This window comes from Clarias gariepinus, chromosome 5 (genome assembly GCF_024256425.1).
Source record: "Clarias gariepinus isolate MV-2021 ecotype Netherlands chromosome 5, CGAR_prim_01v2, whole genome shotgun sequence".
Taxonomy (NCBI): domain Eukaryota; kingdom Metazoa; phylum Chordata; class Actinopteri; order Siluriformes; family Clariidae; genus Clarias; species Clarias gariepinus.
The window spans coordinates 22,734,814-22,747,553 of NC_071104.1; the positions used below are offsets into that span (position 1 = coordinate 22,734,814).

Consider the following 12,740-nt stretch of genomic DNA (forward strand, 5'->3'; position numbering starts at 1 on the left):
ACTTTAAAACAGACCGCTCGGAAATTAGAACGTAAATGGCGTCAAACTAAATTACTAGTATCTCAAATAGCATGGAAGGAGAGCATCCTGAACTATAGAAAAGCTCTTAGTGTAGCTAGATCAACATATCTCTCCACTCTTATAGAAAATAACAAAAATAATCCTAGATTCTTATTTAATGCTGTAGCCAAATTAACCAGAAATAAGACCACTGCAGAAATCTCCACAACAACATCATGCAATAGTGAGGACTTCATGAACTTTTTAATAATAAAATTGTAAATATTAGGCATAAAATTGAGGTTTTGAAACCGAACAATGTAATTGATGCAGATGTTAATCTAGCCATGTCAGATCAGAACCTAGAATACTTTACTCCCCTTGAAGAGAATGAACTAATTTCACTCATCTCTTCTTCAAATTCATCAACCTGTATATTAGATCCTGTACCGACACATTTTCTTAAACAGATAGTACCAGCAATAATAGAACCCCTGTTGAGAATAATTAATTCTTCACTCAGCATTGGATATGTTCCAAAATCTTTTAAATTAGCAGTTATCAAACCAATAATTAAGAAACCTGACCTCGACCCCTGTCAGCTGTCCAGTTACAGACCAATATAAAACCTCCCCTTTATCTCTAAGATTCTGGAAAAGATAGTAGCGGAGCAGCTATGCTCATATATACATAGAAATGGCATACATGAACTGTATCAGTCAGGATTTAGGCCTCATCACAGTACAGAGACAGCGCTCGTTAAAGTAGTAAATGACATTCTATTGGCCTCTGATCAGGGTTGTGTAACTATGCTTGTACTACTTGACCTCAGTGCAGCTTTTGACACCGTTGATCACGCTATTCTTCTTCACAGATTAGAAAATGTAGTGGGAATTAAGGGTACAGCCCTCTCCTGGCTCAGATCCTATCTGACCCATCGTTATCAGTATGTAGACTTAAATGGTGATTATTCTGCATGTTCTCTAGTGAAGTTTGGCGTTCCGCAGTGTTCAGTTTTAGGTCCACTGCTTTTTTCCCTTTACATGCTTCCTCTGGGCAACATAATCCGTAAGCATGGTATTAGTTTTCATTGTTATGCTGACGATACACAGTTATATGTCTCAGCAAAACCTGATGAGAAAAAACAGCTTACTAAAATTGAGCAATGTGTGCAGGACATAAGAAATTGGATGCTAATTAACTTCCTTCTGCTAAATCCGGATAAGACAGAAGTTCTAGTCATAGGACCGCATACAGCTAGGAGTAAAATTTTAGATCACACCGTAACTTTAGATGGCCTTTCTGTTCCATCAAATGCAACAGTGAAAGACCTTGGTGTGATTATTGATTCCAGCCTTTCATTTGAAGCACATGTAGATAATTTTACCAGGATAGCATTCTTTCACCTCAGAAATATTGCCAGAATAAGAAATTTATTGTCGCTAAACGACGCAGAAAAACTAGTTCATGCTTTTATCACCTCTAGGTTGGACTATTGTAATGCCTTACTGTCTGGTTGTTCAGCTAGATGCATAAATAAGCTTCAGCTAGTCCAGAATGCAGCAGCGAGAGTCCTCACCAGAACCAGAAGATATGAGCACATCACCCCTATCTTATCTTCACTCCATTGGCTCCCTGTGAAATTTCGCATTGATTTTAAAATACTACTCTTGACATATAAAGCATTAAATGGTCTCGCGCCGCAGTACCTGAGCGAACTGCTAGTGTCTTACGATCCGCCACGCCTACTTCGATCAAAGGATGCAGGCTGCTTGTCAGTACCGCGTATTATGAAAAATACAGCTGGGGGCAGAGCTTTTTCTTACAAAGCCCCAAAGTTATGGAATAGTCTTCCAAATAGTGTTCGGGACTCAGACACAGTCTCAGTGTTTAAGTCCAGGCTAAAAACCTATTTATTTAGCCAAGCATTTTTATAAATAGATTTGCCATAGGTAAAGGAGAAGATCTGGGGGACTCATGGACGTAGAGTATTATGGTGAACTGGTATGTTTGGATGCTGTCTGCCTCACTCTCATTGATCACTCAGGTTTGCTGACGGTGAGGTGATTGTTTGATTTACATGTCAGGAAGCCCTCATCTGGCTCTCCCTTTTAGTTATGCTGTCATAGTTAGCCCTGCCGGAGTCTCTGCTTGCACTCTACAGTTAATATACATTCACATTATACATTGTGTAACTGTGACCATACCTAACTGCCATCTCTCCTCTTCTTCTCTTTCCCCCCCTCTTTCTTTTTCCTCTCTCCTCCTGTCTCCCCCTTTCACTCTTTCTCTCTCTCTCTGTCGAGCTACACATGTCGTTCCTGAGCTGCCAGTGATCCAGACTCCCTCTGCCCTCCGGACCTGTCTGACCCATCCTGGTGCCCCGCTTCTGGCTGAAGATCTCGTCACATGGATGCCCCGTGTGTCTCTCTGGGATGCGTCTGGTGTCTGGGAATGATTCTCTCTACCTAGAAAATGGTTCTGGCCTTGACTGGTGTTGGCAACTGTTTCTCTGGGGACTTGACAGTTCGATAGTTCATGACTGGAACTTCTTACAAGTCTACCTGGGTCTTCAATAACTACCTGGACTCCATATTAACATCAATTAACATCAGCTATTATAGCTGAACTGCCTCCCACCCTACACACTGTATAAATGCAGATCATTTACTGCTTTCTGTTTCACCCAAATGAGGATGGGTTCCCTGTTGAGTCTGGTTCCTCTCAAGGTTTCTTCCTATTATCATCTCAGGAAGTTTTTCCTTGCCACTGTCGCCCTCGGCTTGCTCACCAGGGACAAACTGACCATTTTGATTCATACAAATTCACATTTCATACAAACTTAAAAAATTCTTTTGATTGTGTAAAGCTGCTTTGCGGCAATAAAAAATGCTAAAAGCGCTATACAAATAAAATTGAATTGAATTTAATATTTATATTTGTTTTAACTGTTTTCTAGAATAAACATTTAATCAAGGAAAAACCCTGCATTTAATCAGATGTGTGTGCAATGCCAGATGTCTCACCAAGAGCTCCAAAGAAGTCATTTCCCAGGAAAGGAAATCCTGGTCGATTAGCTAAAACTATCATGCGAAAGTCTGGATGCATGGTTATAACATTGGCTCTCCCATCTCCTTTCATGGGATCTAGAGAGAGAGGAAGAAAAATGAGTCTCCTACTTTAGACTAATATTTACATAAAGCAAAAAGCAATCCTTCCCACTCTATTACCTGACACTATTCTTCTGCCATCAGCCAGGATCATCTCTCCACTCTCCACCAGAGTCTTCAGGATACAGGTGACATTAGTGGGAGCTTTATCTGCCTCATCTATTACCAGAATGTGTCCCATCTTTACAGCCTTCACCTTCACACCAGCACATGGAAACAAGCAGAGATAAAAGGGTTCCATTTTCATAGCACTAACACGTAGTCATGACGTGCTGGCTTCACTGGCTGCAATTAATCTCACAAAAGATGTCCGACATTTCACTTTGAGACCACAGCAAGTTGACGCAGTTCGCACAGGAAATAGGACAGTGTACAAGTACAGGTATAATTCTTAAAAGCATGAATGGGCTGCTAACTTAAGTATATACTAATATATAAAATATTTTAGCTGCAATGTATTCAGACTGGTCTCCTTTTCATTTGATACAGATTTAGCTTGTTTTATAACCCATCCCAGATCATTTACAGGTGGTGTTTTATTCTTTAGCTGCTGGCATTGTGTCAGCACATTATAAACCACTGAAAAGGATTCAGTGCTTCGTGAGCACTTTAAAACTGACTCTATTAATACTCTGAGAGCTGCAAGGAGCACTATTTGATGGGCTAAACTCAGTTGTAAGAGGTGAAAAGAAGGAAGTAGCTCTGTATTGAGCTGAGGCATCATTAAAACCTATTTGAAAAGGACACCCACAACTGTGGATCGCACAGTACACCTAAATGTTGCCAACTCATACTAACAAGATACCAAATAAACCAGAGAGAATAGGAGTCTGGTGGATCGGTACACACTGTTCACTGGCTCACTTATGAATGTTTAACACCCTTTTTTTTTTTTTTTACTGGACCAGAGCATCTTTAGACGAGGTGCCTGGCAACAAGAGTGCTCCTTTTTTGGAGCTTGGGAAAAGATCAACTAATTATTGACTATGTATTAATGTCAGTAGGGATGGCACTCTTTCCTCCTTTGCTTTAGTTTATGAGCATTACCTGAAGATTTTCTTGGGAACCGTATCCATCTAAACAATATAGATGAAGAAATAATAGAGCTAAACAGGCAAAAGGTCTAAAGGTCTAAACTGCTGCAACTCTGTTTATATTTGGATAAAGCAAATGCTGTTTACCATTGGCACCATTGCCAAATTATATAATATAACCCTTACTGACACTACTAAAGATCACGTGTTAATTATAAAGGTTAACACATTCAGAGTGGATTTCTTTCCAAAACCAACCTTACTGCATTAGACTCTGGTGGCACAGAAACTATAATTTTACAGTGTTATGTTTTTCTGTAGTCTTGAGTAGGTTCACGTAAAAGGACACTAACCAGAGGAGAATCCTCATAAACAATGATCCCATCCCTCACAGATGGCTGAAGAGTCAACGTCTGGACTGTAGTGTCTCTGTATGAACCAAGAGTAAAAAGAATCCATTAGAAAGTACTATACAACGTTTGTTCAAGTCAAACCGGGAATAACAAAACATCGTTATGAGAGTTAAAAACTACCTTTATTTCTCTATATAATCCCCTGCTACACTAATGCACTTATCCCAGGGTTTCACTAGTGCTTAGATAGCAACAAGGCAAAATGTTTTCTCAGGTATCCATGATTGGACTGCCTGCTTCATGTCTAAAACGCTGGCCTCCCAGGATCTCCTTTAATGGCCCACACATGTGGAAATGCCTTGGAGCGAGGTCAGGACTGTACAGAGGATGTGGCATTAATTCCCAGCAAAATTCCAGAGAAGATGCATACAGTATAGTGTTAATGAATGATTGGGTGTACAGTTTCCACAGACAGATGCATCTCTTTTAAAAGTTGGTTCAACAATTTTCAAGGATCACACATTCCACTTTGCAAAACAAATGCAGTGGGTTGGGGTCATATGCGGACAAACAGCCTTCTTAAAACATTTGCAACAGTCAATTTGCACTGTGCTTAAAGTTTTCTATAAACGTTAACCAGTTTTATGCGTAAATTCACAAGAAATTCCATTGCAAGTCCCAGTTTGACTTGAACACCCACATGTTTGGTTCCAAAATGAGAAAACAATGACACAGCCCAAAAATTATTTTAAGGGACCTGTGCTAGCTCTGCATTTTACCCTTGTTCTTCATTTAATTATAAAACATACAAATGACCCAAAACGTTAATAGATAGAGTGCTCTCTCATGTCTGGAGGTCTCAGATGTGCAATATTTCTTAGCAGGGCTACTGGCATGGAGAATCCCTGAAGTGATTTCTTTGGTCTAATATTAGAGATTTTTAACAGCTAACCAGGCCAGTAGAACACAGCCGACTTTCAAATACCTTTCAAAAGGATACAGTTTCAACTTAATTTACACACATGTTCTAAAATGTATATGTAAAAGACAGTTAAGTTAGTCAGACTACATTTTGGCCACAATGTCCTACTTTATAAAGGATGAAAATAATTACTTGACTTGTGCTACAAGGAACCAGTTTTAGTCAAAGCACAGAATATAATCAAAGATTCTTAAAAAATGTATCTACCACTTAAACAGTTTAAGGCCTAATACTGATATCTTACCAAAAATAAATATAACATACTGTATGACTAATCCCCTAGAGACATAATTAAGGGGCAAGTAATTTTACATCTTCTAGTAGCCTATTAAAAGCAAAGGAACAGTTCCGGAAACAGGCTTCTGCATACAGAACACATTTAATGTACCTGTGAAGTTGCAGATATTCTCTGGGTCTGTTCATTAGATGCAGAAATCTGTCCACAATTTTGTTTTTCCCCACACCCTGTCAAATAAAGACAGCAATCTTAAGGCTTTAATACAAATCATACAGTAGACATGCTTTCATTTATTTTATATGAAGTAAAATATAAATATGAGTACTATCATATTTATCAACACAGACTTTTACTTTACAGAATCCTAATACTAAAGAAGCAAAGATAAGTTTTTGTTTAGTTTTTTTACTGAAGATAAGATAAATTAGGATCAGCTTCAAGTTACCAATGCGTGTGAGCCCAGGGTGCATAGTGACAGCTGTGATCATGCATTCCCTCCAGGGACAGAGAAGTCAACTATAGTAGGGAGTGGGCGAGTGTACACTCACTGTAAGGCATAAGGAGTTCTAGTTCTCTGGTTCACATTGTCCCTTAGTGTTTAGACCTTTGCTCTGCATTTAAGAACCACAACTTGGCCTCATGACTCAAAGTCACACTCCTCCCAGGAGTGTGCTAATAAACTCTCACTGTTCCACTGGATTGGGTTAGGGAGACGCTCACTGAATGCCTCGGACCAGACTATCATCATTCATTCCATTATAGATATTATTCTGAGCATCTAAAAGTGTTTATGTGCATTCATTTTGATATTTCTCATATTTACCTGATTCCCCACCAGCAGCAGGTGTTCCCCCAACAAAAAGTCCTTCAGCATGTCCTCCATAATCATCATGTGCTGCAGCAAGAAGGTCACAGGCATTATACAAAAGTTCCTGACAGTACAGTACAAGTCTCTCCGCAATGCACTTTATATTATTATATTCTACTGATACAGTCCATCATAGTTATTAAATAATTAATTAACACATTAAATAAAACAAGCTTTATTTGGCCTTATGGAGTTACTGGCATGATTGTGGTAGGTGTTACGATAAACCTTTTTCAATTAGTATCAATGTTAACTGTAACAGAAACAGTGCACACAATATCCAAATTGTGTAGGAAATACTAAAAAACCTATATATCTGGAATATTGGAAAAGCATATTGGGGTTTATTATTAAATTTATCTGCACTGTGGCATTACTATAACTTTTTTTTCCTACTCTGAAAGGGGACACTGGTACAAAAAAATTAAAAGAACCCCTGAAGTTTAAAGCAATAAGCCTTCAGAGGTAAGGTAGACTATATGTAAGTTTTAAATCAAAATATACATACTAAAGGTACAAAAGCAGTTCCCTTGAGAGTAATAGCTCAGGAAAAGCATGATTTATAACACTTTTCGTCTGAGCGTGTTATATAGGCTACTGTTAAATCCAATACCTTGGACTGCGAGCAAAATTTATTTTGGAAGTGTACTTGTATATATAATTGAAGCAAATTTTTTAATAAGAAATAATGGAAACTCAGATTATTCATCACGGCGGACCCGCTGTATAGGATGACTTTCACACACACACACACTAACAGAAATCACTGCTTTCTGACAAATAGTCAGAGAGACTGAAATCTTTAACAAGGGACCTTTCTAATGACACTTGCTTTTGCCTCCTTTTGAGGATTTTGTGGAAATGTGACACTGCGTTGTCGTTAAACAAATTGATCTCCCTCTTTTTTTCTCCTTTTTTTCCTTTCCGTAGGCCGTTGTTGCAGTACAGTTATTAAAGGACAGTCACTACACTTGGACACAAAATGAAAAAAACAGCTTTATGCATCTGCTCACACACACACACTGTCACAACGTTATAATAAACAGTACACACGCGCATGGATGTTGACTATACAAGTGATGCACGTGCACTGAGACTGAGCATTGGCAGACAAAGTGTATACAGTACGTACTACAGTATTCGTATATACCAAGACCTTGCTCGTTTATCAAGTTAAAATTTATTTTAAAATTTATTTTGCTTGTCTTGCAAAACACTCACAAAAGTTACTTACAATGCAAGGTTTCACTGTATATAGTACAGTCAAATAGAGCTGACTGTACTTAAGATAACCTTAAAGCTCTGTGCATTTTTGTTAACCTACCAACATAAAGAGAAAGAAAAACATCTGCAAACTGTGTATCGATGTTCTATGAAACCCAAGTTAGGTCTCAACACATGCAGGACATAGAGGCTGCCATATCTAAGTGACATGCCCTCATTTTAGGCTAAGCACTAGACTCTGCTCTTCTCCTGGGCATGCTCAAAAGACGAAAAACAGGCCATTCAGAAGTGGGACAGGAAAGAACTTTTTTTCCTCTGCGTTTTTCTTGTCCTCTAACGACACAGCAGGGAAGCGTTTTCAGAAAGGGAGAGGGAGTATCTAGGTCAGGACTGAGTTCTTTTCCTCACGGGGATGGCCTAGCACACTTACAGGATGGCATTATTAGGAGCTAAAGAAAACATACAGAGAAAAATTTCCATGCAGTATATACAGGTTTGTTTTAACAGAGCCTGTATAGACAGCATACAATAGAAAGCACTTTGTAATGTGAAACTGTGTAAAACTGGGAACTGTGATGCATTGATTTAAAAGACAAGAGTATTTCCTATCAGTCATAAAAGTGGGACCAGTGCAAACAATTTTACACAGAGGCCTTACTTAAAAGAATAAAAAAAAGAGCAATTAATCAGCTAACGCCTAATTCATCACACAATAATATTCACAAGCAACTTATTTATCATCAGTGTAAATAGAAGGTTTCAACCCAAGTGCAGTCTCAATCTTGACAACCAGCTAATCATTTGAATATGTGGAGTTTGACATGATAACAATAATAATAGGTTAGAATAACAGCAAGTCTGAAGGTCTGTGGTTAGTGAGCTGAAGAAGACAATAATGCTGCACACTGGTAATGGTGTGCTGACAAGCTCACCTGAGTGTTCTCATAAAAAAGTACATCAGGGACCTTTATCTTCTCTTCAGGGCTATAGACATGAGCTGAGACCTTGCCGATAGTGAGAACTCCATCTTTAATCATGCCTGCCATTAACAGAAAGACAGAGATGAATGAAGTGAAAAATAAAGAATTAAATAAAGTGTGAACGGAAGAGATTGAGGATAATAAGGAGAGCATAGCAGAAAAGGGGGATAAAATTTGAGAAAAAAAAAAGACAAGTGTGATGACCTATCCGTTCAGTACTCGAAACTGCCGTCTGTCTTCAGCTCTTCCTTCTTAGAGCTGTCAGAATGACTTTTTAATGTTTAACGTTATTTTACACATATAGGGTTTTATTTTTAGTCATCAAGATTCCTGTATAGACAATACATTAGGTTTCAAATAAAATAGTGACAAACAAGCTTTGCAAATGTCATCCCAACCTTAAATAATGTATTGAGGTCTATATAAATTCCCTATTCGTGAAAAGGTACACTAATTGCACAAGATTAGAGTAATTTTCCCATGTTGTCTGTACATTAATATAATAAATACTGTTTCATTCTAGATTGAAATCACCCTTTGTATATTACTGTTATTAAGAAAACAATGCTTAAGCACTACTGTTTGCAAGTTGCAAGGTAACTTCAGTGGATAGAAAATCACAGTAATGATGCACTCTGACAGTGTTCTCTATATTCAATCTTGTTTCTCTTTCATTGCTCCCAATATACTACTCTGTACTAAACAGTCTATGTAGAAAACAGCGAATGATTTATTAACTTCCGAAATTTTTTTCTTTTATGTAAATATAATTCTAATGCATTGTGACAGCCTGTCACGTACACAGTGAAGGCAAAAACCTTGGCACACTCTAATATTTTGTTTAACCGTCCTTAATTTTGTTGGTGGTTGAATCAAGTGTGAAAAAGTATTCCTTATGCTCCCAGGTAAAAGAGACCACTCTTTTACAATTTAAATCCTGTCTGTGCGTTCAGGGAAGAAAAAGTCCATACCTGTACATTCAGTACTGTCTTCATTTTATTGACACATGACGTGGCTGAGTCTAGACCTGACCAACTGAAGCAACCCCAGATCATAACACCTCCTCCAGAGGCTTGTACAGCGGCCACTAAATATGATTGGTGCATTGCTTCATGTGCTTCCTTTTTTACCCTGATATCACTCTTGAATAGGGTCACTCTGGACTTGGACTGGACTCAGACCACATGACCTTTTTCCATTGCTCCAAAAACTATGCTCAAAGCAAACTAAAGACTTTTTCCCTGATTACTTTCAATAACAACTGTTTTTCATATGGCCACACAGATGTTAAGTCATAATTTTATGAATTAATGTCACATTGTGCATGTGAAAATGATTTTACTTTCACCATTTTCATTTCTACTGTCTATATTTTTGTGGTAAAACTTCAAGAAGCATTTAAGTAATCTCTAAACACAGTCACTCATTATTTTTTGCCAACCACATTTTTACTGTAAAGTTAACGGTTCAGCATTCCATTTTCACGGTTTATTAATGTGTTGGACAATTCTAAACCTAATTCCAATAACTTTAATCTTTTCTTGCTTGCAGGCCAATAGTTTGTCCTTTTCAAAAGCAGTGATTCTTGTTTTTGCCAGGCAGTGTACTATGCAATAATTTTGTACAACTATGTATTTTTGCGGTGAACATAAGACATTTATAATTAAATAGCCTGCGATATTTCTCGCAGACAGTGTTAAATTAGCTAAAAGTCTGCAAGTAGCAGGAGTAATAAATAAAAATGATTAATCACTAGTGTGCTGAGTAGAATGGAACTCACAGGTGGTATCTTGTTCTAGCTCTGCGTTTTTTACTGGATCAGTCCGCTCCTCTATCGAACAATTCGCCAGGTTTTTCTGCAGAGAAGAGCGTGCCAGGCTAGGGAGGAACCTACGGGGGAAAAAAAGAGTCTCAGATTTGAAAATAGTTTCATATGTATTGTATAGATGCATCCTATTCTTCTAAATCTGCCTGGCTTTGTGTAGCCACTGCACACCATATTTATGGTGGTTATTTCTGGGTAGATGGGGCATTGTGCCAGACCTCCTTTCACTGCAGCTCTCTGTTCCTACAAATATCTTCTTCTTTTTTCAGGTTAGTTTATGGATGCTTATGCCCTGGCATTTATATCACTGCAACTCTATAAGTAGGTTGTGTTCTGCCTCTAACTTAAAACTCTTTTAGGGGAAAAAAAATAATGCATGATTATGTTAGAGATATGAATGCTACCTAGACAAGCAGGCTTTATTCACAGCATGAGCAATGCTCTCTTCAGGATACTGAGACAGACGGTGACAAATTCTCAAAAGCTGCCTGGTGGATAATGAAGAAGATAAAGACTTGGCCTAGAGAGAACACACACACACACACATGCTGCAGTGTACTGTAGATGGACTAATTTCCTAAGCAGTAAAACAAGTTAAGGTCAAGATACAATTATTGGCAGCAGCGTTTATTTTCTTTAACATTTCTTTTTTTTGCAAGTAGCCACTTTTAATCTGATATAATTACCATGGCATCATTTGCACATATTTTCACCACTGCCAGAATTCTTGTGGCACAATTCTGTATTGCACATACTTTTACTTATAATAACCATTGTACTTATAACAAACTATTTAAAATGTTGTATTTAATCTCATAAATGGCACATATAAGGATTCTGCTTGTTATTATTGGGAGATACTGTATGGCATCTTACAGTTGGGTCGTTTGTGCTTCTCAGGCTGTGGGTCAAATGCAACAACTGTTCCACTGCTTCTTTTGGGACATTTGGAGTCTGTAAGAAATACATGACAGTGTAATCATTTAATTTAAGGATAATTCCTTCAAGCTATAATACATGTGGGCAAAACTAAAAGCCCATTTCCCTTTAGTGGATGACCTTTGACAGAAAATTTTCCCTTAAAACTTTACTAAAGCCTTAAGAAATAAATCTAGCAGTAGAAGCATTAAAAGGCAAAAAGAATTCATTTAAGCACATACACTTTACACAAGAGCAGTGTCATCCTGAAGCAAATCTTGTGTGTCAGCAAAGCAAATACATGCTCAAGCATAACAGATTGAGTATGGAAGTGACTATGTTATAAAAATGAATGAGAAGGAACACAGCTAACAAATATTAAATTTAAAAAAGAAAATGACTCCATAAAAATATGACAAGCAATGTACAGAATGCTCTATGCATTTCAGTTGAAAACCCTGGCAAAGGGTAAATGTGTCTAGAGTGTAGAGAATAAAGAGAAGGTACTACAGTATGAGTCCCCTAGTGAGAGTGAATATATGAAACAATATAGCAATAACACTGACATCTGAATGAATAAGAAGTTGGAACATTTTTCTGTAATCAACTACAAAACATTGCCTGTGAAGTCTGTGTGTGTATGTGTGTGTGTGTTCAGACCATTCCGTGAATAATTGCTGCTTCCTCCACCTTGGCAAGGGGTCTGACTGTGTGAAAGAAGAACATAGTGAGGAGCTCAGGGCTGAGCCACTGCTGAGAACTGCTGCCTGCCACCGGTGGCTCAGCCAGCGCGATAACCCGAAATGAAGGATGGATGGGAAAGATGCGCCTGTGTGAAAAAGAAAAACAGCAAAACGGATGTTATAACTATGTCTTAATTCTTAAGCAATTAAGACACAACATAAATTATACATCCACTTCAAATTCAGTCAGTGACTTTTTCAGATCACATACTAAACTGTATTTCTAATTTGTCACTGAACATAATCTAAAAATACTCCACCATATTTCTGATTGTAGGTAAATGTAAAAAAAAAGCATAAAATTTTTTATTTAAAAAAAAACCCCTGAAACTGCCTGTAAAACCAACAGAAAAAGTTATGTTTGGCAGAAAATAAAATACAGACTCGATGAGCAAAACAGCCATT

General features: G+C 37.8%; 1 protein-coding gene across 1 annotated transcript in view; it reads right to left on the reverse strand.

Annotated features, from left to right (window-relative positions):
* The window catches only part of vwa8 (von Willebrand factor A domain containing 8), a 71,482-nt gene that overhangs the window by 41,688 nt on the left and 17,054 nt on the right, over positions 1 to 12,740 (reverse strand). The window contains exons 15-24 of the mRNA XM_053496510.1: positions 12,253 to 12,421; positions 11,551 to 11,628; positions 11,079 to 11,194; positions 10,630 to 10,739; positions 8,802 to 8,908; positions 6,601 to 6,672; positions 5,928 to 6,004; positions 4,558 to 4,633; positions 3,231 to 3,366; positions 3,027 to 3,146 (exon numbers count right to left, since the gene is read on the reverse strand). Coding sequence (XP_053352485.1) covers positions 3,027 to 3,146; positions 3,231 to 3,366; positions 4,558 to 4,633; positions 5,928 to 6,004; positions 6,601 to 6,672; positions 8,802 to 8,908; positions 10,630 to 10,739; positions 11,079 to 11,194; positions 11,551 to 11,628; positions 12,253 to 12,421 — 1,061 coding nt within the window. The remainder of the gene's footprint in view (positions 1 to 3,026; positions 3,147 to 3,230; positions 3,367 to 4,557; positions 4,634 to 5,927; positions 6,005 to 6,600; positions 6,673 to 8,801; positions 8,909 to 10,629; positions 10,740 to 11,078; positions 11,195 to 11,550; positions 11,629 to 12,252; positions 12,422 to 12,740) is intronic.